We start from the raw sequence: 25,964 nt of genomic DNA, 5'->3' as shown, positions 1-25,964 counted from the left end.
CATCTGTTCAGAATGAACAGAAGGATGATGAAATGTTAACAGAAATTAGGGGCGCTAACAAATTTGGCAATACAGTAATAATGGGAGATTTCAATTATCTTGTAGTAACTTGGGCGATAGAGGCTTGGAAACAGTTAGAAAAATGAGGAGGCAGATTATGCCTGTTCCTTAGGAGCATTTTATTTACAGTGGAAAAACTAAAATCAAAACAATCAGTGCAGCTCACCTAAACTTCAGGTAACCCTGAGTCCTTAAATGTGACAGGTCTTGGCATACGGTGGATCTCTTCCTGCTCCCCGGTGCCTGCTTAGGCCTTCTAGGCCCTGAGTTCTTATACTCTGGTGAAGAGCTTCTCCCTTCATCCCGGATTCCCTTTGGGTCTGGATCTTAAGGAGGACTGGGCAAGACAGCTGTTCTTGGTCCCTTAAAATAAGAACATAAGAACATGCCATACTGGATCAGACCAAGGGTCCATCAAGCCCAGCATCCTGTTTCCAACAGTGGCCAATCCAGGCCATAAAAACCTGGCAAGTACCCAAAAACTAAGTCTATTCCATGTTACCGTTGCTAGTAATAGCGGTGGTTATTATCTAAGTCAACTTAATTAATAGCAAGTAATGGACTTCTCCAAGAACTTATCCAATCCTTTTTTAAACACAGCTATACTAACTGCACTAACCACATCCTCTGGCAACAAATTCCAGAGTTTAATTGTGCGTTGAGTGAAAAAGAATTTTCTCTGATTAGTTTTAAATGTGCCACATGCTAACTTCATGGAGTGCCCCCTAGTCTTTCTATTATCCAAAAAAGTAAAAAAAATGATTCACATCTACCCGTTCTAGACCTCTCATGATTTTAAACACCTCTATCATATCCCCCCTCAGTCTCTTCTCCAAGCTGAAAAGTCCTAACCTCTTTAGTCTTTCTTCATAGGGGAGCTGTTCCATTCCCTTTATCATTTTGGTTGCCCTTCTCTGTACCTTCTCCATCGCAACAATACAGCCCCAGTCCCCACTAATCCATGAAAATTTCAGGGCTTCTGGAAATCAATGAAATGAAGAGAGGGAAATTAGTTTTAATTATTGCTTTGGCTATTATTTGATGTGCCTGCTTTATTGAAATATTGTATTGGTATTTGAAACATTTTTATGAGTTCTTAATTTCTGGATGCTATTCTCTTCGTCAGCTCTTTTGAAATATTAATGTTTTAATACGATGATTTTGCTATTATGTTTAATGATTTAGATTTTGTTTGTTTTATGAGGAATGGTTATGTTTCTGTTTTTCTATTGTTGCCCTTATACACAGTCTGGCTTCTTGCAGTTTCCAGTTCACTTTTTTATCTGCAAGTTTCTAATTTTATGGTCTCTTTATTCTGCATTTGATAAGGGTCTTGTGTTCTGCATATATGAGGTGTTCTGCTGGTGTATTGTTTCTATGTACAGGTCTATAACAGCCTGGCTTCTTTGGTTTTCCTAATAGGAGGTGTATTGGTTTTTAGAGAATAGCCACTGCCATTAGCAATGGTAACATGGAATAGACTTAGTTTTTGGGTACTTGCCAGGTTCTTATGGCCTGGATTGGCCACTGTTGGAAACAGGATGCTGGGCTTGATGGACCCTTGGTCTGACCCAGTATGGCATGTTCTTATGTTTCTTATGTTTCTTATGTCATTTATCAAAATGCGCTAAGGCATTTTTGCATGCGTTAAGGGCTTATCGCATGTGAAAAGCCCAATTAACGCATGCAATAGGCCCTTACCACATGCGAAAATGTCTTTATCGCATGCGATAGCAACATATTGTATGGTACGATGCAAATTTCAAAAAGAGGAGGAGTTAGGGGTGGGTTTGCCAGTTTGCGAAATGCTATTGCACAGACTTAACGCTGATTTTAACTACACCTTTTTCAATAGCGTTAAGCTGTGCGATAGCTTGCGTTACCAGGTGGTAAGGGTTTATCGCATTGTGTGATGTCTCCTGAAAGGCCTGTTTGAGTAGATTTCAAGCAGGGGGGAGGGAGAGAGAAAATAGCCATAGTGTTCTCTCCCTAGATAGGTATTTGTATCCCTATGATAGGCCCACCTAGTAACTTGAGGTGAGGTTTAGCTATTAGTGTAGGGGGTTAAGGGCCACGTTGGCATTCAATGTGAGACATACGAATAGAACAGTGGTCTCTTGTGAAGATTTGATGGCCTTTGGAGTGAGGAAACTTACTCCAAGATGAGATTTGGGCAATGTTCTCTCCACCTAGCTTGATGGACAATCTACCTGGGTAACATCAAGCTAGGTGGAGAGAACATTGCCCAAATCTCATCTTGGAGCGAGTTTCCTCACTCCAAAGGCCATCGAATCTTCACAAGAGACCACTGTTCTTTTTTATCAGAATAATTTTTATTGGCACAAAAGACAACCAACCAGCCAAGAACAAAACTTAACAATCAAGAGCAAGCCCACACAAGGAGGGAACTGTAACAAAAAAGGCATATAACACTCCCGGATATCAGTAGCCGCCTCAGCCAGCAGTCGCTCTCTGCCCTTTCCTTATTTCAAAAGATACCCCCCCTCCCTCCTCCCTCCCACCCTCACTGCCCCACTAGCATCCCATGTCTCACATTGAATGTCAAAGTGGCCCTTAACCCCCGACACTAATACCTAAACCTCACCTCGAGGTACTAGGTGGGCCTACCATAGGGATACAAATACCTATCTAGGGAGAGGACACTATGGCTAGTCTCTCTCTCTCTCTGCATGCAAATGCATGGTGTGCACACCCAGTTGCACCAGGCCTGCTCTGTCACACTCCTACGTGCTCTCACTCACACACTTTTTCAGTCAGACACATGCTGTTTTACTCACTTCCCCTGTTCCCACAAGCACATGCTACAGCAGCATCAACCTCTTCCTCCTTCAGCTCCCATCATTTTCTCTCTCATTCCAGGTTTCTCCCCATTATCTTCTCGGGTGGGATAGTCTGCCCAGGAGGCCTTCCTATCTTTTGATGTGGGCGGAACAGGCTCTGCCCATGGCCCTCCCAGGCCTCTCTCCTGCTCATTTTTGGCTATGGGTGGGATGGGCTCCACCTGCAGCCCCCCCCCCCCCCACCCCGGGTCTCTCTCCTGCATTTCTTTGGTTGTGAGGAAGATGGGTTCCACCCGCAGCCTTCCTGGGCCGCTCCTGCTTGTTTTCAGCTGTGGGTGGAATGGGCTCTGCTTAGATCTTTTTCCTGTCTTCCGCCATGCCTATCTCAATCTTCAAGTGGAGTAGGGGTCACACTGACAATTTTGGCGTCCCCAAAAAGGGGTTGGCTATCTAGGCAACCACCTAGTTCACCCAATGGAAGCACTGGCCCTGGACCAAAATGATAAAGGGGATGGAACTGCTTCCCTATGAGGAAAAGCTAAAGAGGTTAGAGCTGTTCAGCTTGGAGAAGAGACGGCTGAGGGGGGGATATGATAGAGGTCTATAAAATCATGAGTGGAATAGAATGGGTAAATTTGAATCTGTTATTTACGTTTCAAAAAAATAGACCAGGGGACACTCCATGAAGTTAGTAAGTAGCACATTTAAAACAAATTGGAGAAACGTTTTTCACTCCATGCACAATTAAGCTTTGGAATTCATTGCCCGAAGATGTGGTAAAGGCAGTCAATGTAACTGGGTTTAAAAAAGGTTTGGACAAGTTCCTGGAGGAGAAGTTCATAAACTGTTATTAACCATGTAGACTTGGGCAAAGTCACTACTTATCCCTGAGTGTTATCAGTATGGGATCTATCTACTCTCTGGTATCTTGCCAGGTACTTGTGACCTGGTTTGGCCACTGCTGGAAACAGGATGCTGGGCTTGATGGACCCCCTCGGTCTGACCCGATATGGCAATTCTTATGTTCTTATGCTCTAACTATTCCTCTTTAAGGTCAATGTATGTAGAAGTGTCTTACTAGTTCATGTCATTCCTTTGTCACAACAAAATATCTAATGATTTGCAAATTAATCCTTTTCTATAGAAACTGGGGCATTTTTATATGATAAGAGATCTGTAATAGGAATATTCATAAAATTCCTCAAACATGCCCAAAACAGGTGTACAAGATTCCTATAAATCAGACAACGAAAATCTGTTCCTCCACGGAGAACATGCAAGATGCAGCAAGGGAAAGGGCAGACATCCATCAGATTCACCTCCTAAGGGCGACCGACTTTTGCTCAAACAGTGATCCCGGTAATAATCATTCATCCGCAGTATGGAGGCTTCCTGCAAAAGAAGAAAATGCTGCCAAACAAGATTGGTTTTCTTTCTTAGAGGGACGTTATGGGTAGATCACCACAGATCTTTCTGTTCTGTTCTGTCTTTTTTTTTTTTTGCATCAGGGGTGGCCGTGCATGTTGAGTTTTCTTTTCCCTTCGCTCCTGACACCATTCGTTTTTTATGTCTTCTCCCTTCACCCCGCCCTGAGACCGCCAGATTCATTAAATGAACGGAACGGTCAGTGCAATCTTTTTTGCTGAGGGCCGAGCAGCAAGGGGTGGCTAATGATGGCATCTCGGAGGCAGAACTTGATTCCATCGGGTTTTAAAGCAAGGACTCAGTTGTAACACTCAGCTAAAAAAAAAACAAACAAAAAAAAAAAAACCAAACAGTTGAGTTAGCAGGAGATTTACAGGAGTGCACTTTCTCATTTTCCAGCATGGGTTGTGTCGCTCAATCGTTATTCCATTTTCCAGTGGAAAATGTACAGAGACACAGTTCTAATTTTTTTTCCCTAACTTGCATAATCCAAGAAAGGAAATAGGACAACTGTACCCCCTCTGTACAACAGAGTAAGCCAGTTTGCCTGGGGTAATAGAAAGCTGTCATCTATTAATTACTAATCTATTGTTAATTTCTTGTATATACTTGTAAATCTCTTGTATATACTTGTACATGCTGCCCCTTTCACTCAGTTCACCCCCCCTTATCCTGTTCCTTGTTAATTTCTGTTGACAACTGTTCCCTGGGAAGCTTTTTGCTAGGTTGCGTTATCTGTAAACCGAGATGATGTTCCCAACGTATCTCGGTATATAAAATGCTTAAAATAAATAAATAAATGAATAATTAGAAGCCAAAGGCATAAAAGGGAAATATGATAGTTAACAGGGGTAAATGAAATCAGTAGCAGGACTGTCGCTGTGTATGACATTATCTGCTAACTTTGAAGAGTAAGATCATTTTTCCTCCCCCTTCCTTCTGTTCCTTCGAGGTGAGACGGAGGCGCCGAGGCACGATAAATCAGGGAAGGGCTCTCGCATCTCTGTTTCTTTCTTTGCACAGTTTCTGTTGGCCCTACAGTGTCTACATGTGGTCTAAAGTCATTTGCATAGCTAACATCGTGCTATACAGAGTGCCAGCATTGTTGGAGCATCTCTCTGAATCGTGCAGCTGATAAGGACTGGAAGTGTACATGTCAGAGGAGTAGCATCATTTCTAGCATGCATCCAGATTCTTAGATGGCAGAATGATGGTTTTAGGGCCCGCTGGAAGCATGACTGACTGTGCTTGATGCATGTGCCCAATAAGTCGACATGCTTCCAGCTGCATGCTCTCTTTCCCAGGCTTACGGTACAGGAACTGGAGTTCATTGCTTTTCCTTCGCGATGCATTGCAGTGACACTGACGAGTAGGTGGGGAGAGTGGTGCCCAGAGAATCCTCCAGTACGCAGCATGTTAGAGATTTGTGATTAGGGGATGCCTGGCCATTGGACATCTTTTTCACTGGAAGCAGAGAATGACAGCAGATGAGCACCTTACAGTCACGCCACTTTCCCCATCTTGATTTGGCTGCAGTGTCAGGGACCCCGGTTGATCTTTGGCCTTCCTTTCTCTTCGGCAGTGGAGATCTCCGCGCTTCTCCCAGGGTTTCTTGAGCTCCGTCCCCAATTTTGTCTTTGCTGCCTCTACCAGGAGGTCATTCTATATACATCGGGCACCTCTTCTGTGAAGAAATGTTTTTCAGTGTTGCTCTTGAATCTACCCCTCTCCCTTTGGATGCCCGTATGGAAAATATTTGCTTGCTGTACTTTATAGCATTGCTGTATTTAACTGTCTCTATCCTTTAGGCACTAGGTGATATGTGTGCCCTGCACATCTCATTTATGTTGGTCCACAGAAGAGAACATAAGACTTGCCACACTGGGTCAGACCAAGGGTCCATCGTGCCCAGTATTCCGTATCCAACAGTGGCCAATCCAGGCCACAAGTACCTGGCATGATCCCAAGGGGGTAGAGAGAGTCCAAGCTGGATTTCTGCAACTCCACCTTAAAGAACAAGAAGAAAGGCAATGGCAGGGCTGCAGCAGGTTACATTTTTACTTGCATCAGAAAGTTGCAGGTTTAACTTTCAATGAATTGTCTTTCCGCACCCGCTGCTCTTTCATTCAGTATCGTGCCTGGGGTAATTTCACAATAAACCAAAAAAAAAACAAAACAAGGTGCTACCTTTTTGTTGGACTAATTTAATACATTTCTTGACTAACGTTTAGGCGCCAACGCTCCAAATGAGCAGATCACAGCAAAAGAAGACGCTGTGACCTGCTAGTTTTCTTTTGACCAGATGAAGGGAGTGTAGCTCCTAAAGGCTAATCAGGAAGAGGGTAAAGTACCTGCAGACATTAACTCAGCTTTTCAAAGCAGACTTGGGCCTGTAAATCAGCTTCACAAAATTAGTGGCTGAGTGTGGAAGCCCACATGAGAGGCCCGTGCACATCTCCATGGGTAAATGTGCGCGCAGGCAAATGAAACGGTTTTCTCAGGAAGGTCTCTTTGGAACGCGTGTGAAAGTACCTGCCAAATTGTTTTCGCCCACGCTTCTACATGCACAGCCTCCGGGCAATTTTTATAAAGCTCATTTGCGCTCAAACCGCCCCCCCTCCTCCCAGCTTTTTAAAAATTCATCCTGAAATGTATTACGTTAGGCCAATAAAAAGTTATCACCTTATATTTTCTGTTTATTGATCTTTATTTCCCGGTATTCATGGACTAACAGGTCAACTACACTATTTAACCTTTAACCAAGGACCTTCCGGGCATACGGGGGAGAGCAGCCAAACCGTGGCGCATAGGAGGCAGCGAGTCTGATGTTTGTTCCAGGCATCTGCAGACGTTCCAAGCAGACGTTGCCGTCTCACTGGTTTTCTCTTGATGGAGGGCCTTCAGCTGCTGCTTCTGCTGCCTCCATCTGGCAGGAATGAGGTGACAGGGGCTCCTTCAGCTGCTGGCCACTGGTTTGGGCTGGGGGTGGTGGCTTAGTTCTTTTACATTGGTGGGGGCAGCTGCAGCCCTCCTGCTGGCGTCCGTTCCCATTTGTATCCGGGGGGGTGTGTGTGGGTGGGGTTGGGGAAGCTCTGACTCTGCAGCTGCCGCCTCTGTCCAGCAGGAGGGGAAGGTGCTACAACCCAAGAAAGAGATCTAGGCGTCATAGTGGATAACACATTGAAGTCGTCGGTTCAGTGTGCTGCGGCAGTCAAAAAAGCAAACAATGTTGGGAATTATTAGAAAGGGAATGGTGAATAAAACGGAAAATGTCATAATGCCTCTGTATCGCTCCATGGTGAGACCGCACCTTGAATACTGTGTACAATTCTGGTCGCCAAATCTCAAAAAAGATATAATTGCGATGGAGAAGGTACAGAGAAGGGCAACCAAAATGATAAGGGGAATGGAACAGCTCCCCTATGAGGAAAGACTAAAGAGGTTAGGACTTTTCAGCTTGGAGAAGAGATGGCTGAGGGGGGATATGATAGAGATGTTTAAAATCATGAGAGGTCTAGAACGGGTAGATGTGAATCGGTTATTTACTCTTTCGGGTAGTAGAAAGACTAGGGGACACTCCATGAAGTTAGCATGGGGCACATTTAAAACTAATCGGAGAAAGTTCTTTTTTACTCAACGCACAATTAAACTCTGGAATTTGTTGCCAGAGGATGTGGTTAGTGCAGTTAGTATAGCTGTGTTTAAAAAAGGATTGGATAAGTTCTTGGAGGAGAAGTCCATTACCTGCTATTAAGTTCACTTAGAGAATAGCCACTGCCATTAGCAATGGTTACATGGAAGAGACTTAGTTTTTGGGTACTTGCCAGGTTCTTATGGCCTGGATTGGCCACTGTTGGAAACAGGATGCTGGGCTTGATGGACCCTTGGTCTGACCCAGTATGGCATTTTCTTAAGGTGACCGGGCTCTGCTCCCGGCAGGGAGGCTGCTCTGACCCTCACTTGCAGACTTTGACAAAGAATCAAATGAATCCCCTTCTTTCTTTTCTGGGGTCACTGGATCTCCTATTCCAGTTTTGCTGAAAGCTGCTTCTGTCTTTAAGCAAGGCGACGGCGCGTAGGTCAGGGTTCCCTTAGTGCGTGTTCCGCTCTTGGACCTCTTTAGAGCACTGGTCAGTGTTTGGAGAACGCTCTGCGATTTTCCTTTTCAGGCAGCTCTTTCAGCCAGCTCCTCAGTGTTTTGTTTTTTTTAAATAAAGATTTGTGTTAGAAAAGGCTTCCTCACAAAAGCATGTCGACCCAAAGATTGAGAGAATCCCAATTGCGTATTTCTTCAGTTGACCGTAGCTGTCAGGCAGACAAATCTAAATGCCAAATACAATTTGGTGGTGTTTTTAAAAACTTTCAGTTTTCATCCACTTGCAGTGTCGTGCCAGCAGAGATTTCTGCCGTTCCAGATTCTCCAGCTCTGTGACAGCGTCTTTCATTTTCGAATTCCTTGGCCTATAAACCCTCTAATTCAAGCTCAAATTATGCTCGATCAATTGCAGGAAATGCTGAAAAATTCAGTGCAGAAGAAGAGTCAGCTTCAAGGGCAAATCAACAGAATCTGCAAAGTTGATTTCTCACTTCTGAAATCTTGGAATCGCACAGCAAAAGCAGATTGCATTTTGAGTAACACTTCTGCAAGGAACATCATGTCAGTATCACAGACATTTGTCTTTCTATTGCTTCAGGGCTGGGAAATGGACCAGTGTGCCTTTCGGTATTGCCTCTTGGGAATAAAGAGAGCCTTCTAGCACATTTAGGTGAGCAGTTATGTGCACCATAAAGCAGACTTTCTGTAACCAACAAGGATCTGTTAATGCCACGTTTTTAAGGCCCTTCTCTTCACTTCCTCAAGACAGGATGCAAACCACCGTAACACATCACCCCTGGAAAGCCATCTCACCGTGTCATGCCTGTGGAGATGGGAATATTTGGCTGTTGACTTCTTCAAGAAAACCGCCGATGATTAGGACCGTTAGCCATTATTTTGTTGACAGTCTGCCCAATTAAATCCATTACTTTTGATCTTTCCTCTGGAAAGATTTGTGCATCGTGGACCTCCTGGAGGATTATGCAGCGAAGGGAAATTGCGTCGCGTGCTGTACCTTTTTAAAATAAGGAAACAAAAGCCTTGTGAGCTCCTCTCAGGCTGGGTGACCCATCTGTAGGAACAGAGATTATTTGTTGAAGTTGGATTTCTTTTAGTTGTAAGCACTTAGTGACAGCAGATCCAATACCTCCCTCCGGGTTTTGTCCTTTGAGTGGCAATGGTTCTATCAGTTTTTGGTTTGTTTTTTTGAGGTCACTGGAAGTTAACGTGGCTACTGAAAAGGGCAACCCTTATAATACCATGCAAATCACAAGAATCATCCCAGACAATAGAAAACAGTGGGGCCCGCGTAATGTCACGAACCTGCTGGCAGCTTATGTCAGCATCCATCTTTACAATTTGAGCTTTTGCTATCTTTGCAGATAATGGCTTATTCCTTAGTTTGTGAACTATTTTGTTTAGCTTTTTAAAATTAGTTAAAAAAAAAAAAAAGGTGCTCTGATACTTTAAGAAAACATTCCTTCATGTATTCTCCACCTGTGAATGGCTTTCCACTATTAGCAATTGCATGAGCTGCCTCAAAATCATCTGATGATTTTACCCATTTGGCAAATGTACACGTCCCTTGTATTGATTTGTGTTGTAGCTATTCTGAGACTTTTTAATTCGATCACCAGCTGGATGCTGTGCAGAAAACATTATCAGGTGAATTTTCAAAGGAGGTAGGCATATAAATGCAGTATGCGATCATAGCATTTTTCAAAAGCCTATTGACTATTCAGTGGCATGTATTGTAGCAATTTCACATTTATATGCATGAAACCCAGGTTTAAGCATGTAAATGCTTTTGAAAGTAAGGCCCATAATGTGTGGGGGGTTTTTTTTTTTTTTTTAAATAAAATCTTTCCATGTTTCATTGTTTTGTTGTTGGAAGGTTTTTGTTGTAAATGAGGCATGTTGGAAGCTGAACCCACTATTAAATGCATAAGACTTGGCACACTTATTAAAACATTTTTCCGGAAATGCAATCCTGTTGCAAACCGGGCAATTCATCAGCCAGTACTGATCCATGACCTTGCCTCTTTCAGCCGGGACCTCTGGGTGCCGATGCTCACCTTCCCTCCGCTGGGGCTGCTGAGGTCCTCCTCTCGCTCCTGCAGTTCAAGTGGCTGATAAGGAGGCTTCTTCCTGCAGCCCGGGCAGCTGAAGGCTCCATCTTCCTCGTTCGGGGTGGCCGCGCAGGCTGACGATGATGAGGCCTGCCCCTGCAGCCTGCGTGGCCGATGACTGCGCCGCTCTCATATTTGGCCTCATGGGCCGAGGATAACGTCCTTCCCCTGTGTGGCCCGAGGGAATCGTTGGAGCCAGACTGCCAGTGACACAGGAGCCGAGGGCAGGTATCGAAAGAGCCACCTGAGGCTCGAGAGATGCAGGTGGCCGAACCCTGGTCTGTTCACATCACGTTAGCAGAGATTATATCACACGAAGGCAAAAGGGGTAGAAAGGCGATTGTATGCACATGATCCTTCATATTTTTAGCATCCAGTGTCTCAATTGTCTAGCAAAGCACTGTCGTGAGTCTGGAATGTGATCGTGGTTGTGTCGGTGAGAGAAGCCCCTGTTTTGCATGGCAGTGATCCTGCCCTTTGATATTTCAGTAGTAGATGTGAAAACGTTCTGGATTATGGCAACGGCCTAAAGTATTTTTATATATATATTTTGATTGCTATTCCACTCCGTGTACATTATAAATCTCCTGGAAATATATATTAACATCTAGAAAAATCAGAGAATGATTCCGCGGCATCTTTATATCTCACTTAATAATGCAGTTTGACAGAAATTAAACTATTGGACTGGCTACACGATGTAACACTTTAGTTGCTAACTCTAAACAGAGAAGGGCAATTCTGTAACAGCCCGCATAAGAAAGTCTGCAGATAGGCACGTAAGTTATACCAGTTTTAAAAGTGACCTTACGCACGTCTGTTTGCTCTGAAAACTATCCACACGCAATTTACCCCTGCGCTGGAAATTTTCAAATGTACCTGCATAGTTTTGAAAATCCAGAAGTAAGCACTCAAGTCCCAAGCCCCCTCCCCAGGTCCGTTCCTGGGAAGGCCTCCACTCAGTCCCAGTAAACCTGCGTGCAGACAGTACATACCTGCTTAAGTGTACACATGTATCAGGCGGCCAATTCTAGAGCAATCCATGTCCGCACATAATACCTTGTTTTATCCTGGGAAATGCCTTTCAAAATGACCCTCCCTAAGTGTCAGGAGCTGTCGACTCGACATCCAACACAAGTTCCAATGAGTCTACACCTGGGTACCATTGTTTGATATCAGCGGCATGCGGTGACATTTATAGCAGGGGATTGAGTCTCGACCTTTCAGCCCAATCTCCACTCCACTCCACTCCCATCCCCCTACCCCCAAATCACCAGCAGTCTCGCTCCCTCAGTTCCCTCTCCTCTCCCATTCTCCCTCCCCCAGGTCTCCAGCAGTCTCGCTCCCTCAGTTCCCTCTCCTCTCCCATACTCCCTCCCCCAGATCTCCAGCAGTCTCGCTCCCTCAGTTCCCTCTCCTCTCCCATACTCCCTCCCCCAGGTCTTCAGCAGTCTCGCTCCCTCAGTTCCCTCTCCTCTCCCATACTCCCTCCCCCAGGTCTCCAGCAGTCTCGCTCCCTCAGTTCCCTCTCCTCTCCCATACTCCCTCCCCCAGGTCTCCAGCAGTCTCGCTCCCTCAGTTCCCTCTCCTCTCCCATACTCCCTCCCCCAGGTCTCCAGCAGTCTCGCTCCCTCAGTTCCCTCTCCTCTCCCATTCTCCCTCCCCCAGGTCTCCAGCAGTCTCGCTCCCTCAGTTCCCTCTCCTCTCCCATACTCCCTCCCCCAGATCTCCAGCAGTCTCGCTCCCTCAGTTCCCTCTCCTCTCCCATACTCCCTCCCCCAGGTCTTCAGCAGTCTCGCTCCCTCAGTTCCCTCTCCTCTCCCATACTCCCTCCCCCAGGTCTCCAGCAGTCTCGCTCCCTCAGTTCCCTCTCCTCTCCCATACTCCCTCCCCCAGGTCTTCAGCAGTCTCGCTCCCTCAGTTCCCTCTCCTCTCCCATACTCCCTCCCCCAGGTCTCCAGCAGTCTCGCTCCCTCAGTCCCCTCTCCCCAAGACACGGAAGATACTTGGAATCCATATGGCATTAGGCCCTCATTTGAACATGTGTTGGGTTTGTGGCTTGGCCCTCAGAATGCCATAAACAATTAACAATATAATAAACTTCCCATACCAAAACAGCATTAACTGCCAGCACTCAAGCAGTAACAACCCTACCTATGAAAAGGCAAAGCAGCAAATATTGCATAAGACCCTAAACACCAATACACCTTCTATTAAGAAAACAAAACAAGCCAGGCTGCCTAAAAATATATGTATAAAAGCTTTTAAAACTACATAGGTCCCTTCTTTAGATGTCAAATCAAAGACATTCACATCTAAAGACATGTCCTACATGGTCTCAATAGCTCACATATATTATTTTTGGATAATACGTATACAGTCCAATAAAAGCCATCACAGCCTACCAAAAATACAGTTTACCCCAAGAAACAAATCTGCAGCATCAAAACAACACTAACTCCCAGGACTCAAACAGCAAAAGCTCTACCCAGGAAAGAGTAGCACTGCAAATATTACATCAAGCATTAAAGACCAATACACCTCCCACTGAAAACAGAACAAGATGGACTGCTATAGACCCCTGCTCAGAAACTATACACTGGCAGAAATCCCTCCCCTTGGTCACACATGCAGAACACAGAAAGATAGACAAACTCTAAATTCAAGACAAATGAAACCTCAATCATAATAGTAAAACCATAAAAATAAAAAGAATAAATATTTAAAAACAGTTGATGAATAGAACATCTAATAATAAAACCTCATAAAAATGTTTATAAATGTCCCAAAACACCAATATAATATTAAAAAAATGCATTCAATAATGAAACTAATAAGGATTTTAAAATTTCCTGCAGTCCTTACTTGGGATGTTTAATTTCCAATCACCTTGAGATAGTTGTGGATTGGTGGAAGGGGGGGGGGTCAATTTCATACACTTCCCCCCCCCCCCCCCCATGATCACACAACTCCTCTCCTCATACACATACATGAGTGCCCTGGCTTACACACATACACATGCTCCCCAGCCTCCTCTCCCTTTTCAGACTTTCTACTCCCCGGCAGGGCAGAAGTTAGCTCCGAGCCTGGCAGAGGTCCCATCCCAGTCCCACACTCCCTGCTGGCCTACTTTTCATAGGAGGTAAAAAGCGGCCATCTTTCTTTCAGCTGAAGCAAGGTCCCGCCTTCTACCTCAGAAGCCATCAGTGCCTGAGCTGCAGAGTGGTCCCCGCGATCGGTCCCACCCATGAGGCCCCCCCCCCCCCCCATCTGCTCCGCGGACTGCAAGCCTTTTTTTTTTTTATTGGCTCCCTCTGGGGGTGCAGGCTCTATTGGCCACACAGATGTGCGGCAGAATTTTTTTATTTTTTTTTTTTTAAAAAAGGTCCAGGGCTAGTAATTTATTGAATCCCTTGAAGGTACCTGAAAGCACACCAGTGTTTGAGATCAAACAGTTTGCTGCAGACCCAGAAGACATATCAGCAGCACAGGGCAATTTATTACTGCCTTTCATTGCTTATCATTGCAGCACAAAAGTATTACCTAACATCAACTGGCGTAAACAAAGAGATGGGCTCTGAGAGGACTTTTGATATAAGCAGCAGATGCCCAACGCATTGTGAATTTTTAATGTCCCTAGAGAGCCGGCTCTGGGGGAAGAGTCATCAGTAGGGGAATGGGGGCAGGGGGAGAGAAGAGCAGGAAAGCATTAGTCTGGAAGGAGAAAGCATGATGTCATTGCAGCCGGGAGAGCCTGGAGGCTCACTGAGAGGTAGGACTATAAAAAAAAAAAAAAAAAAAGACACTGCATTGATTTGGTACTTGGACGTGTACATTAGGACTCCAGCTTTTTATAACCCTAATCACAGCTTTCCAGTTTCAGAAAGTCGGTGCCAGACGGAAGAATGAAAGCCCTGTCACACTCATGTTTAAATTATGCATCAGTTGGATCTTATTGATCAGGCAATGACAATTGTCTTTCTGTTTAGATGACCTCATGGCAGTATCTCTGGGAAGGCATGAAAGACATATCCCCCCCCCCCCCCTTTTTTTTTTAAAAATCTTTTTCAGCCATGGTGCTGTTACTCTGGCACTTATGGTTTTTCAACTGTAGTGGTGGAAAGGTTTTAAAAGCTTCCCTGTTTACAGTGTTCAGATTAGAAAATCACAAAACAGCAGGCCCGATGCAAGAAGGTGCTCTGGGCTGTGTGTGCATGCTAGCGAGCCCCTGTGCGCACAGTTTTGGGTGCAGAACTTCATTCCCTATTTAACAAGGAGTTTTGTTCCCAAAAGCTTGTTCACAACCACGCAATGGCATGTGTGTATAAATTAACACTCCCTCCTTCCAGACCCCATCTTATTGACGGCGTTAGTTATTAACCCCCAATGCAGACAGGTGCGTAGGCTTCACCCATTGTTCTCTTAACCCTCAAACTTTTACTCCGGGTCAAAGGTGGTGTAAAGTTCCCGTGGCCAGGGTTGGTCTGTGGGCTGAACCTGGAGTTCCTGGTGCTGGGGGCCTGTACTTGGGAGGTTTATGCGCAGGCCACCTGATCTGTGCAGAACTCAGGTTTTCTGCACGTTAATTGAGTTTTCTATGCTCAAAACAAGATCTGTGCGCAGAAATTGCACTTTGTGGACAAATTGTGCTTTCTATGCATAAATCATGTTATGTGCGCTGAAAACCGGATTTGGGTACGTTACATCGGGACCAGAGGATACAAAGACCCTCCCTGATTGAAATGTGCACACAACCTGTTTAAAAGATCGAGCGCACATTGTAACTCGGTACTATGCACGCATTTTGGATTCCATGCATTTGTTAAATGCCCACTGCATTTCCCTACCAGTAACTCACTGCATCGGAGTTACAATTGTTTTTAGTGCAGGTGTTAAAAAAAAAAAATTGTGCGCTGAATTTCAGCGCACAGTTTTAATGCACAGCTTATTATATCAGACCTGGAAAGAGCTAATGCCAAGAGAGACCAGAATTTGCAATTGAAAAACGATCCAACATGTGGTGGGCATTAATGAAAATGAATAAAAATAACTGTGCTCAGAGAAAACATGTTTCACACTCCTCACCGGGAAACAATTTAGACTTCTTTTTTTTTTGTACCTATTGAAATGTGTCCAGTGTACAGACTCAGAGAAGTGACAGGACAGCAAATTCTCCTCAGCCACTTTTCTAGTTAGAGCATAAGGACTCTAGCTCACAACGTAATCTAATACTGTGACTGCAGGAATATTGCTGTGAAGGGCGCGATCTGATCCAGTCCACCGTTTCCCTTGCAAACAAATAAATTATTCAGACCTTCTATCGATTCATCAAAGCCCTGTGCTTTAAATGGTGCAAAAAGTCAACTGACTTGAGATTTATATCTCATGATGAAAGCTGAAATATTTAACACCCCTGCTCAGAAATGGGTGCATAGCCTTTTTTTAAACAAAAAAAAAAAAAAAAGGTGACGTTCTTTGGTGACATTTTATTTGAGCAAAAATGCATCGCAATGGAATATAATTTGTTAAAAAGGTACCTCAGTCAGGCACACCATAAAGCTGAAATTAGCTGTCCGTGCAGATTTCAATATATTCCTCAAATAGCAAGCGTTCAATGAAAATACAATGAGATTGTCATAAGATGTAGTAAGACATTGGATGGCAGCATGTTGACACAATGTGGTGTGTCTGTCTGATGGCATGCAATTGCACACAGACTGGAAATACCCAGAGGTTTTTGCAATCTGCTGGCTATCCATGGGCCAACATGAGAGGAGTCCAAGGCTTGATACAGATCAGAGTACATGTGAATGTCTTTGATCTGACCATTGTAACCCTTCCCTCCTGGGCACATGGCCTGGAGAGTCATCCTCTGTGTGTGAGGATAAGGAATCACCTGGAGGGCAGGTCCTAGCTACAGGATCACTTCCTGCCATACCACGGTGATGGTATCTTTTCAGGTGACCTTGCTTCTCCAAAGCAGCACAAGTACTACTTGACCTAAGTTTGGACCACCTTACTATGTCCCTGAAGGACTCCTCTATATACCTCTCTGTCTGCCTCAGCTCCTTCAGGTCTGCAACACTAGCCTCCAGAGATCGGACTTATTATCTGAGAAGCCAGGAGCTCTTTGCGCCTGGTGCACACATACAACCTCTCACCAGCAGGTAAAGAATCATACATGCGGCATTTGATGCAAAAGACTGGATAGGCTCAACTCACTGCTGGACTTCTGTCTGTATCATAGTTTTATTAAGTAGTTAAAGTTTTTAAAAGCTGATTAAGGAGTAGGTATGTCTCTCAATTTAAGGGATTTTAAATTATTTGGTGTTTTTTAAAGTCTAAGAATTTTAACTTGATAACTAAGGAGATATGAGTTTGATCAGCAACAAGACTAAGGTTAGTCACTAAAATCAGGGTTAATTGTATGATATTCAAACTCACTGACTTTTATTTAGAAGAGATTCCTTTTAATTGGGGTGAAGGTTATCTATTTAACTGAAGAAAAAAAAAAAAAGGCTGGGGTGGGTGGGAGTTAGAGGGGCTTTAAGCTAGAGACTAATTCCCCAGGAGCCAGAATTCTCACCTTTTCAGTTCATGTAAAAGCCTTTGTAAACTCACAGTTCTAATACTTACAAAAAATACTAACTTACACTAGCTCGCAAACACTCAAGAAATTCCTTACTATTCCTAGCCTGCTTTTTGTTTTAATTCAAGAGCCAAACACACTCACACTACCTGTCCTAGCTTTTAATCAAGGCACACAGTGAAGATTGATATATCCCCAAACCTTTACCTCTCCCCAAACCTTTAAGTCCCAGTATTACCCAGCAAGCAGTACTCACCGATCCTCTTCAGCCACCAGAAAAATCTTCTCTCAGTATTCCCTCAAGAGGGAGGGTGACTGAGCTCTTCCCCTGCAAATCTTGTACTTCAAAGAGAGTTAGTATTAACAAACTTCCTTTGATGATTCTCTCTTCAATTAGTTTGCCAGAATGACCCACTGATTTTGTTGCTGTTTAACAACTTGACAGCTACTCAAATCAATCACACTTCTCTAATGCCTTTTCAAAGCAAGTTACCTACCTTTTATTTATTTATTTTAAGTTCAAGGCCCAAACACACCAAAGAAATCCCTTACTGTTTCTATCTTACTTAAAAGCCCAGACCTCAGCCACTAAAAGAAATCTCTTACCTGTCTTAGCTTTTAATCAAGGCACACACAATAAAGATTGATTTACCCCACAATTTCACTTCTCCCCAAACCTTTAAGTCCTAGTATTACCCAGCAAGCAGTACTCACCGATCCTCTTCAGCCACCAGAAAAATCTTCTCTCAGTATTCCCTCAAGATGGTGGGTGACTGAGCTCTTCCCCTGCAAATCTTGTACTTCAAAGGGAGTTAGTATTAACAAACTTCCTTTGATGGTTCTCTCTTCAATTAGTTTGCCAAAATGACCCACTGATTCTGTTCCTGTTTAACAACTTGACAGCTACTCAAATCAATCTCACTTCTCTGATGCCTTTTCAAAGCAAGTTACCTACCTTTTATTTATTTATTTTAAATTCAAGGCCCAAACACACCAAAGAAATCCCTTACTGTTTCTATCTTACTTAAAAGCCCAGACCACAGCCATTAAAAGAAATCTCTTACCTGTCTTAGCTTTTAATCAAGGCACACACAATAAAGATTGATTTACCCCACAATTTCACTTCTCCCCAAACCTTTAAGTCCTAGTATTACCCAGCAAGTAGTACTTAGCGATGCTTTTCTGCCACCAGCAAAATCTTTTGCTCTTAATATTCCCTCAGGAGTGTTGTCAACATGCAAATTTAACAAATTGGCTAACCGGAAAAGTTGGTGCACTCCTTCTAATTGTAGCCCAGTGATTAATGACAGAATAGGCTGTCTCAGGGTTACCTCAGAACAAAGTTAAGGCATACAATCAATAAACTCGCACAGGCAGAAGAGCCATACTTAAAGACATTTTGTATGAATACAAAGATGTCTTGGGGGTCTATGTTGTACTTCAACTTGGGAATTCAGTGCCTAATTACCTAATTGACCTCTTAACATTCCACAAGAATAAAAACGAGCAAAGAATGACAGTTTTATGATAGTCAGTGCTAATGAAGGAATACCAGATGTGTCACTGCCTCACTCTGTGGACCGTTTTGTGATCCTTGTAAAGTCAATTCAACTGTAGTAGATAATAATTTACGTTAATAGTGAAGCTATATAAATCTCTAACAGCCATATTCAAGAAGGTGCAGTAATATGCCAAAATACGTGTTATCTACCATAGGCCCCATCATTGTCAGTGCAGTGTATTCACTAATAAGGTGCATTTTGGTGCACTGACATTTAACACATCTTCATGAATATTCCGATAAATGTCACAAAAGTTGCATATATATATATATATTTGTGTTATACAATATCTATCTGTATATATACAGGTGTGTGTACATCTGTATGTATGTGTATATGTAAAACATAATGGGAGAAATTTGCTTTTTTGTGCCTGATAGCTCATTAGTCAATAACAGATTTACAGCATATTCTGTGGACCTTTCAAAGCTGCTTACATTTTAAAGGGTTAATGCCTGTATGCAAGATAGCCATTGCTCTGTGTAGAAGCCATTGTGCACAAGTTGCATTTGGTGATTACTAGCATAGATTTGAGCTCTGTGTTGCATTGCAAATCACCAGAGACAGGTAATGATGGCTGCAGTAAAGTAGGTGACCTGCTTGTGCACACTTAATTTGTTGCCTATTTTCTCACTGGTGTTTTGGTCAGTGTATAGGAAATATCGTGAATCTTAATAAATGCAACAGAGAAACAAAAGAACACCCAACTGTTCGACTCCAGCCAAAAAAGGCAGTTGAATTATGCACCCTATTATACTTTGTGTGCAGAAAAACAAAAGAAGAAAAAATAGATGACAGTCCTGGCTCCTGCTTTTTCAAGCAATAGTTGTCTCTTAGAAGAATTACATTTGGTTGTGTTGACTCCAGCCTCTACTATCAAACAATAACTTTTATCAACATCAATATTTATGAAGAATCATTCAATGGTGTGCCTAGGTTCCAGATTCTATTGCCTGTAGATATTGATCTAAGCTGCAAACTACTCATTCTAAGGGGAAGTAACCTTACATGACATTTCTAAAGGGACATCTGTTAGAAGCAGCACCACCGAAGGACTATTGGTAGTGGGAGATGCAAAGATTATTGTTTTAAATCTGAAGGGTAAATTTATTTATTACTAAATATTTAATCTTCTGTCTTTATCCATTTGGTCTCAAAGCTAACTGCAATAAATTATCAATGCATTTTAAGGATAATTTTTCAGAAAACTCCGTGCGGCCCCATGTACACATGTATATGACATTACAGAGATCAGGGATGTGCAGATTATAAAATATGCTTTTGTCTGGGTACACAGAAATACTTGCAATGCATTGGCAGCACATACCTTTCCTACCTGCTTTTTATAAACATTTGTACATATATTTTATTTGTGAAAAAGCTATACAACTTGCTTGCATAAATCACTGATTTATACACAGAAGCTAGATAATTATCAGGTGTAAAATTATGGGAATAAGCCACCTGATGTATTCACATAAGTCTCTTATAAAATAAGATTTGCCATACTGGGTCAGACCAAAGGTCCATCAAGCCCCATATCCTGTTTCCAACAGTGGCCAATCCAGGTCACAAGTACCTGGCAGGATTCACAAAAGGTCTTAGATTCCATGCTGCTTATCCCAATGATAAGCAATGGTGAACTTCCTCAAGACCACCTTAATGATTAATAGACTTTTGCTCCAGGAACTTGTCTAAACCTTTTTTAAACGCAGCTACACTAACAGCTTTCACCACATCCTCTGGCAACAAATTCCAGTTTTCTCCTATTTATCTTAAATGTATCACCTAGTAACTTCATTGTGTGTCCCCTAGTCTTTATACTTTTTGAAAGAGTAAACAGCAGCTTGCATGCAGAATAATAGCATCTTGCATGCATTTCTCTTGGCCCTGCCTGGAATGCCCCTAAATTGCCCTTGTTTTGCACAGGTAAATGTGCACACAAAACAGAAAATACACATGTACTTTTGATTTTTATAATATAGTATGCACAAAGTATAAGCTACTTGCACATGGAAATGCTAATTTGAAAATGAACTTGGCTGGTTACAATATTATAGATTAAATCTAATAGGTGCAAAATACAAAGGAAGAGGAAGAAATGGGATAGAAGAACGATGAGATAAAGGAGGTAGAGTGAGAGTGTTGGTGGCCAGCTCAGAGGCAGGCACCTAGTGATGGGAGAATAAGGGTGACTAGGACTTGGCTGCTGGTGAGTTGATTTTGCAGTCATTCTTCAAGTCTGTGGCTTGAAAAATTGAAAAAAAATCATGCATTCTGCTTGATGGTAACGGGGGGTTTTCCTCTAGGAGTTAATCTTTTAGAATCTATAGCATTATGCATCCTCTCGTAAACTCAATTACGCCACTTCCCAACTGGTAGAATGCAGAAACAAGCACTGAACCGACCAAAGAAAAATGTAAGAAAGCAGTCTCAACCCAACCTAGTTATATCTGATTGAATGCATGGAAATGTAATTCTGAGTTCCATAAGAAAAAAAAAAAAAGACATTTCTATGCATGCAGTGGGATGAAATGTGGAGTGACTTAGTCTGTCCCTTCTGACATGTTGCAGTATGGTCACCTTAGTAATGGCTTTCTGTAAGCCTCTTCCACTGGGGCTTTGATTGGTTATTGCGTTGATCATATTCAGCTTTGCCTCGTCTTAATTTAATCTAACAAATGTATATTCTGCCTTTTCCAACAACTGTTATTAGAAGGCAAAGTGCAACATAGAAAATTTGCACACAGTTTCAAATATAATATATGAATCAAATTACAAGTTAAAAACCAAAATTAATGCAAACAGTGGCGCCAAAAAAAGCAGACGTTAAACCACCAAAGTAAGTTTTAATATTAAAACAAAAATTAACATTTAAAAGACCTAAGAGAGATCGTATCTAAGGACCTCTCGATCAAAAATATAAATCATAAAACAACCCAATTAGCGCAACCTGATAAATTAAAACACATCAAAATCTTAATGATCTTTAAATTCCATAAAACCTAAGGACGACTTTCGATACCTGGTGAATTGTATGTCTGAAAGCTGACCTCATGCAAGCCAGCTAAAAGGATGCCCCGGGGGTGGGAGGATTCCAAAGCTCACGTCCCTTTTATTTGGATCCAGGGGAGGCTTTCTCAGGGAGGGGGGGGGGCCTGTTTAGATGGGGGCTGGGAAACGGTGCACTTAGATCGGGGCCTTCAAACCAACATGCGGGGCTTTCTGGGGAAAATCTGCTCGCAGGAAGAGCAGGAGCAAAGTCTGCAGGGTCCTCTCTACCCTTGGGGCCGTTTTTCCGAAGGGAAATCACGTGCAGACGGCCCCTTTGAGAACGAGGGGCCTATGGGAACCGCAGGTTACAAAGTAGCCGCAGATCTTTGCGCCTTGGCGGGCCGTTTGAAATTTGCTCTCCCCCCCACCCATCACAGCACCCTCTGCATCCACCTCTGCCTTGGTTTCACTGAATTTATAGGATGCCAGGCTGTAATGTCTCCGTTTCAAAGAATGAGTATAAGGAGAGGAACCGACTTGCTCACTGTTGCATGGTGAGAATATGAAGGTGATAGGACACAAAACCTAGATAGTCCCGGTTTAATACAGTTATATTTTTAATTCCTACATTTTGCACATTAAACAGTGTGACTGTCCCATATGCTCTGTTCTCTGGCAGCAGAAGATATGGCAATTATTTTTTTCCAAAAAAGTACCAAATTCAGCTGTGGTCATTGTAAAAATGATAACATGCAAATGTGGCGTCTGCCGATCAGCATAGGGCAACCTGGGATATGGTTTGCCTCTTACACGGAGCATGACTTCTGTACTGAACAATTCTGGTAATTGCAGTGATAGAGGGTTTATTATTTTTTTAATAGCTGGAGATAATTATTTCACACCGTTTGGACAACTAGAGCTTCTCAAATGAAAGAATAAAAAGTGTTTTCAATAGGCTGCATTTGAAGAAGGGACTTGTGAGATTATGAAAACTCATGTAGTACAATATCTTGTTTGGATAGCTCAAAAGTTATCCAAATAAATATAGATTTGGGCACTTATCCGGACAGATTCTAGCTGGCTAACTCATTAGCCGGTTATGTTAGGGGCATTCTGGGGGCGCAACTGGGAAGAGATGAGTTAGTTGGCTCCATTATCTGCCTAACTCCAATATTCAGTTAACTGGATAAGTCTGGTCAGACCAGAGAGCTGCCCTAAAGTTAGGCGGCTAACTGTAAGATAACCCATCTGTAGCACGGTTGAATATAAGTTTATCCGACTAACTTTGAATGCAGACAGTGATGGACTATGGACCTCAGAATGAAGAAAAAGCCTTAGTAAGTGGCCCTTTTAGACTGTAAGCCCTCCTGGCCAGAGATCTACCAATTGTACCTGAATTTGTGAGTAATTATATATAAAATCCAAGTCCAAACCATAGAAGCTAGTTAATAATACATTTTTCCCCCCAGTTTTCAAGGTTTACTCCATTCTAATGCATAGAAGCTGCATTAGCATGATGGTACGAGGGCCAGCCCAGTGCCTGAATGGAAGTTATTGTGCACTGTTCGATCTCCTAGTCTGGTCTTCCACCCCCTGGGTTGGCTGGGTCTGGAGATGATGCTGAGGCCCCTGGGGGTAGGGGGAGGCAGCTTAAGGCCTGGATTTGGTGTCCATGATTGCATGGCTCTTGAAGGGAACCCTGGGGTATGGCTCCTGAGAGGGGAGGGTATAGAACAGGGGAAACATTCTCGGGCTGATGCAAGCAAAGGTTCCTGGCGCCAGATCCCAGTCCTGGTCCAGACTAGGAAGTACAAAGGAACCGGGGGGAGAGTGTCAGAAAAAAGAAGACCGAAAGACAACGTCACAAACTGCATCACCAACGCTTGCTCTGTAATATCCTCCCACAATGACATGAGAGTTAGAAGCTCAGACTTTTTCAGTTTTAAAATACAGTGCATCAGAGAGGCTTCCAGAGCGTGGCCCACGTGACGTACTCTCCTGGGTGAAATCTGATTTCCTGAACATGCAGCTGAGTTTTATCATTTTTCTGTGGATGCACACATACATGGGCAGGCCTGAACCTGGCCTCATGCCTTGTTTGCCTCAGACTTCCTTGGACTGCTCGCACGCCAGCTTGTACAGGCTCTGCCTCTTCTTGTATTCTCTGCCCCTATATGTACTGTACAATAAAAACACTGTATGTATCTTCTTTCCCGCTATCCTTTCCAAGTGTTGCCGAGATTGTGTCATCTCGTCTCGGTTTGCAGCTGGCTACTCGCTTTCAGGTGCTTAAACCAGTGATGTAAATGCCAGTGCCCGGCTGGCCTCTCCAGCAGCAAAGCCTTCTCTCCTTCCTTACTAGAACGGCCTCTCTCCCCCCCCCCCCCCCCCCATCCCCTCCAGGACGCTTCTCATCCGCTCCCCTTCCCGGTGTTTAACCAGGACCACTGCAGCTGCTGTTATTCCCTACCGAGCTTTTCTGCAGAGAGCTTTACAGAGACGCGGGGTTTGTCTAATTCTTTGCCCGAGTCCAGATTCCATCTTTGGCTTGGACTAGTTTTGGAAGTGAGATGCCTGCGTAACTGTCTGTCCTGATGTGTTCTTTTTTCCTTTAGACTTACTAGCTGTGCCTAAGCATCCTTATGCCGCCATGGAGAACTGGGGACTAAACGTGTTTGTGGAACAGAGGATACTCCTCGACCCGAGTCTTTCTTCTATTTCTTACCTGCTCGACGTCACCATGGTCATCGTGCATGAATTATGCCATCAGGTGGGACCTGTATTGCTAAACTATAAATACGTAAGAGTAAATTATCGTTAGTGTCCCTAACTAGAAAGTCCTGCAGTTACTTATCAGGCACTCAGAAGACAACCCAATTTTCAAACATGAAAGACCCCCCCCCCCCCCCAATACGGTCTTTTTTTTTGAGTTTTGGGTTATGAAGCTGCTAAATGTTTGTGCGTAACTTTATCCATTTCAAGGCGATGGCGTAAAATTAATATGCATAAGCAGCACGACAGCTTTATGCATGATGTTTCACAATGAAAGGTGTTTGTGACCGGTCCTTCCCTCCCCCCCTCCCCACAGAAAGGACCCCCGACACGCCTTCTTTTGGTGCAGTGAAAGTTTTAGGTGCCCGAAAATACCCTCGCACGCATTCAGCCAAGCTACGTGCCTAACTCCTTATTTTGTGCGTGTGTTAAGACCCAACTAAGTTTTTGAAAATTGACTCTGTGATGGAACACTTTTTAGGGATGCTCTCCAGATTTTTTTCTTAAAATTCAGTGCTGCAGGTTTCTGTGCCTGCAAGAGGCTCAGTTTCGTTAAAGGATAAGTGATCATTTCAGAATATGCAGAAAGTACTATGGGCTCCCCAGGGTTGCCCCTTTCTCCCCTCGTAGAACCCTTAGTGGTTGCTGTTAGACGATTTGAGATTAATCGGGGGATTACTATTGGATGTGGGGGTTGGGGGAGATTCGCTTTTTCATTAGGTACTGATGACACCTTAGTGAATCTGATGCATCCTGAAGTTCCTCTCCCAAATTTGATTGACCCACTACGTCAAATTCCTTTTGGATACGCAATCAATTTTTCTAAATCCACTCTTATGCCCTGTAAGATGCTGAATTCAGCTAGTAGGGAAGGGTTATTGCAATTTGGTTTTCAGGCAGATTTAGGAATTTGGGAGTTATAGTGGTGCCCAGTGATCTAAACCTTTTCTACTCTTTAAATGATGAGACGTTGATTAAAAATGTCAAGTCTGATCTAAGTTTTGGAAAAGATATGATGGTTGGGCAGGATCAGGTATTAAAATGCTGATTCTTCTCAAAAAATATTTTTTTGGTTTTCAAATGTAGTCTACCTTTTAGTTTCGCTAGAAAGCATTTTTGGGCTCTGAAAAAGATATCACATTTGGTTTGGCAGCAGAAGAGTATGATATTGTACATTATCATCTCATAAGGAGAGCGGTATTGAGTTGTACTATTGATGTAGTATTTTGAAGGCTGTTTATTTTGGGTCTTTGCCTTCCTTTTAATGTCCATTGGACTAGACTGGAGGTCTTGAGGTTTCACCCTATTCCTTTGTTGGTGTTTATTGTTGCATTTTCAGGAGAGAGAAAAGGGAGCTATAGAGAGTGTCTGTCTGATCATTCCCATTGTGCTTAAAGTGTGGGACAGACTTTTTAGGATGTTTAAAGTTTCTTCTGTACCTACCCCCATGTGCCGATGGTAGCACTGGGAGTTGTTAGGAATAAGGACAGGTACCCCCTATGTGCCACTGGTAGCACTGGGAGTTAGGGATATGGA

At 43.3% G+C, this 25,964-nt stretch overlaps 1 protein-coding gene across 1 annotated transcript in view; it reads left to right on the top strand.

Moving 5' to 3' along the window:
- Positions 1-25,964, top strand: part of TRHDE (thyrotropin releasing hormone degrading enzyme) — a 354,513-nt gene that overhangs the window by 121,296 nt on the left and 207,253 nt on the right. Inside the window, exon 4 of the mRNA XM_029597174.1 lies at positions 24,272-24,426. Coding sequence (XP_029453034.1) covers positions 24,272-24,426 — 155 coding nt within the window. The remainder of the gene's footprint in view (positions 1-24,271; positions 24,427-25,964) is intronic.

Source organism: Rhinatrema bivittatum, chromosome 4 (genome assembly GCF_901001135.1).
Source record: "Rhinatrema bivittatum chromosome 4, aRhiBiv1.1, whole genome shotgun sequence".
Taxonomy (NCBI): Eukaryota; Metazoa; Chordata; class Amphibia; order Gymnophiona; family Rhinatrematidae; genus Rhinatrema; species Rhinatrema bivittatum.
The sequence above is the reverse complement of the archived record's forward strand: the minus strand, read 5'-3'. Positions and strand labels throughout refer to the sequence as shown.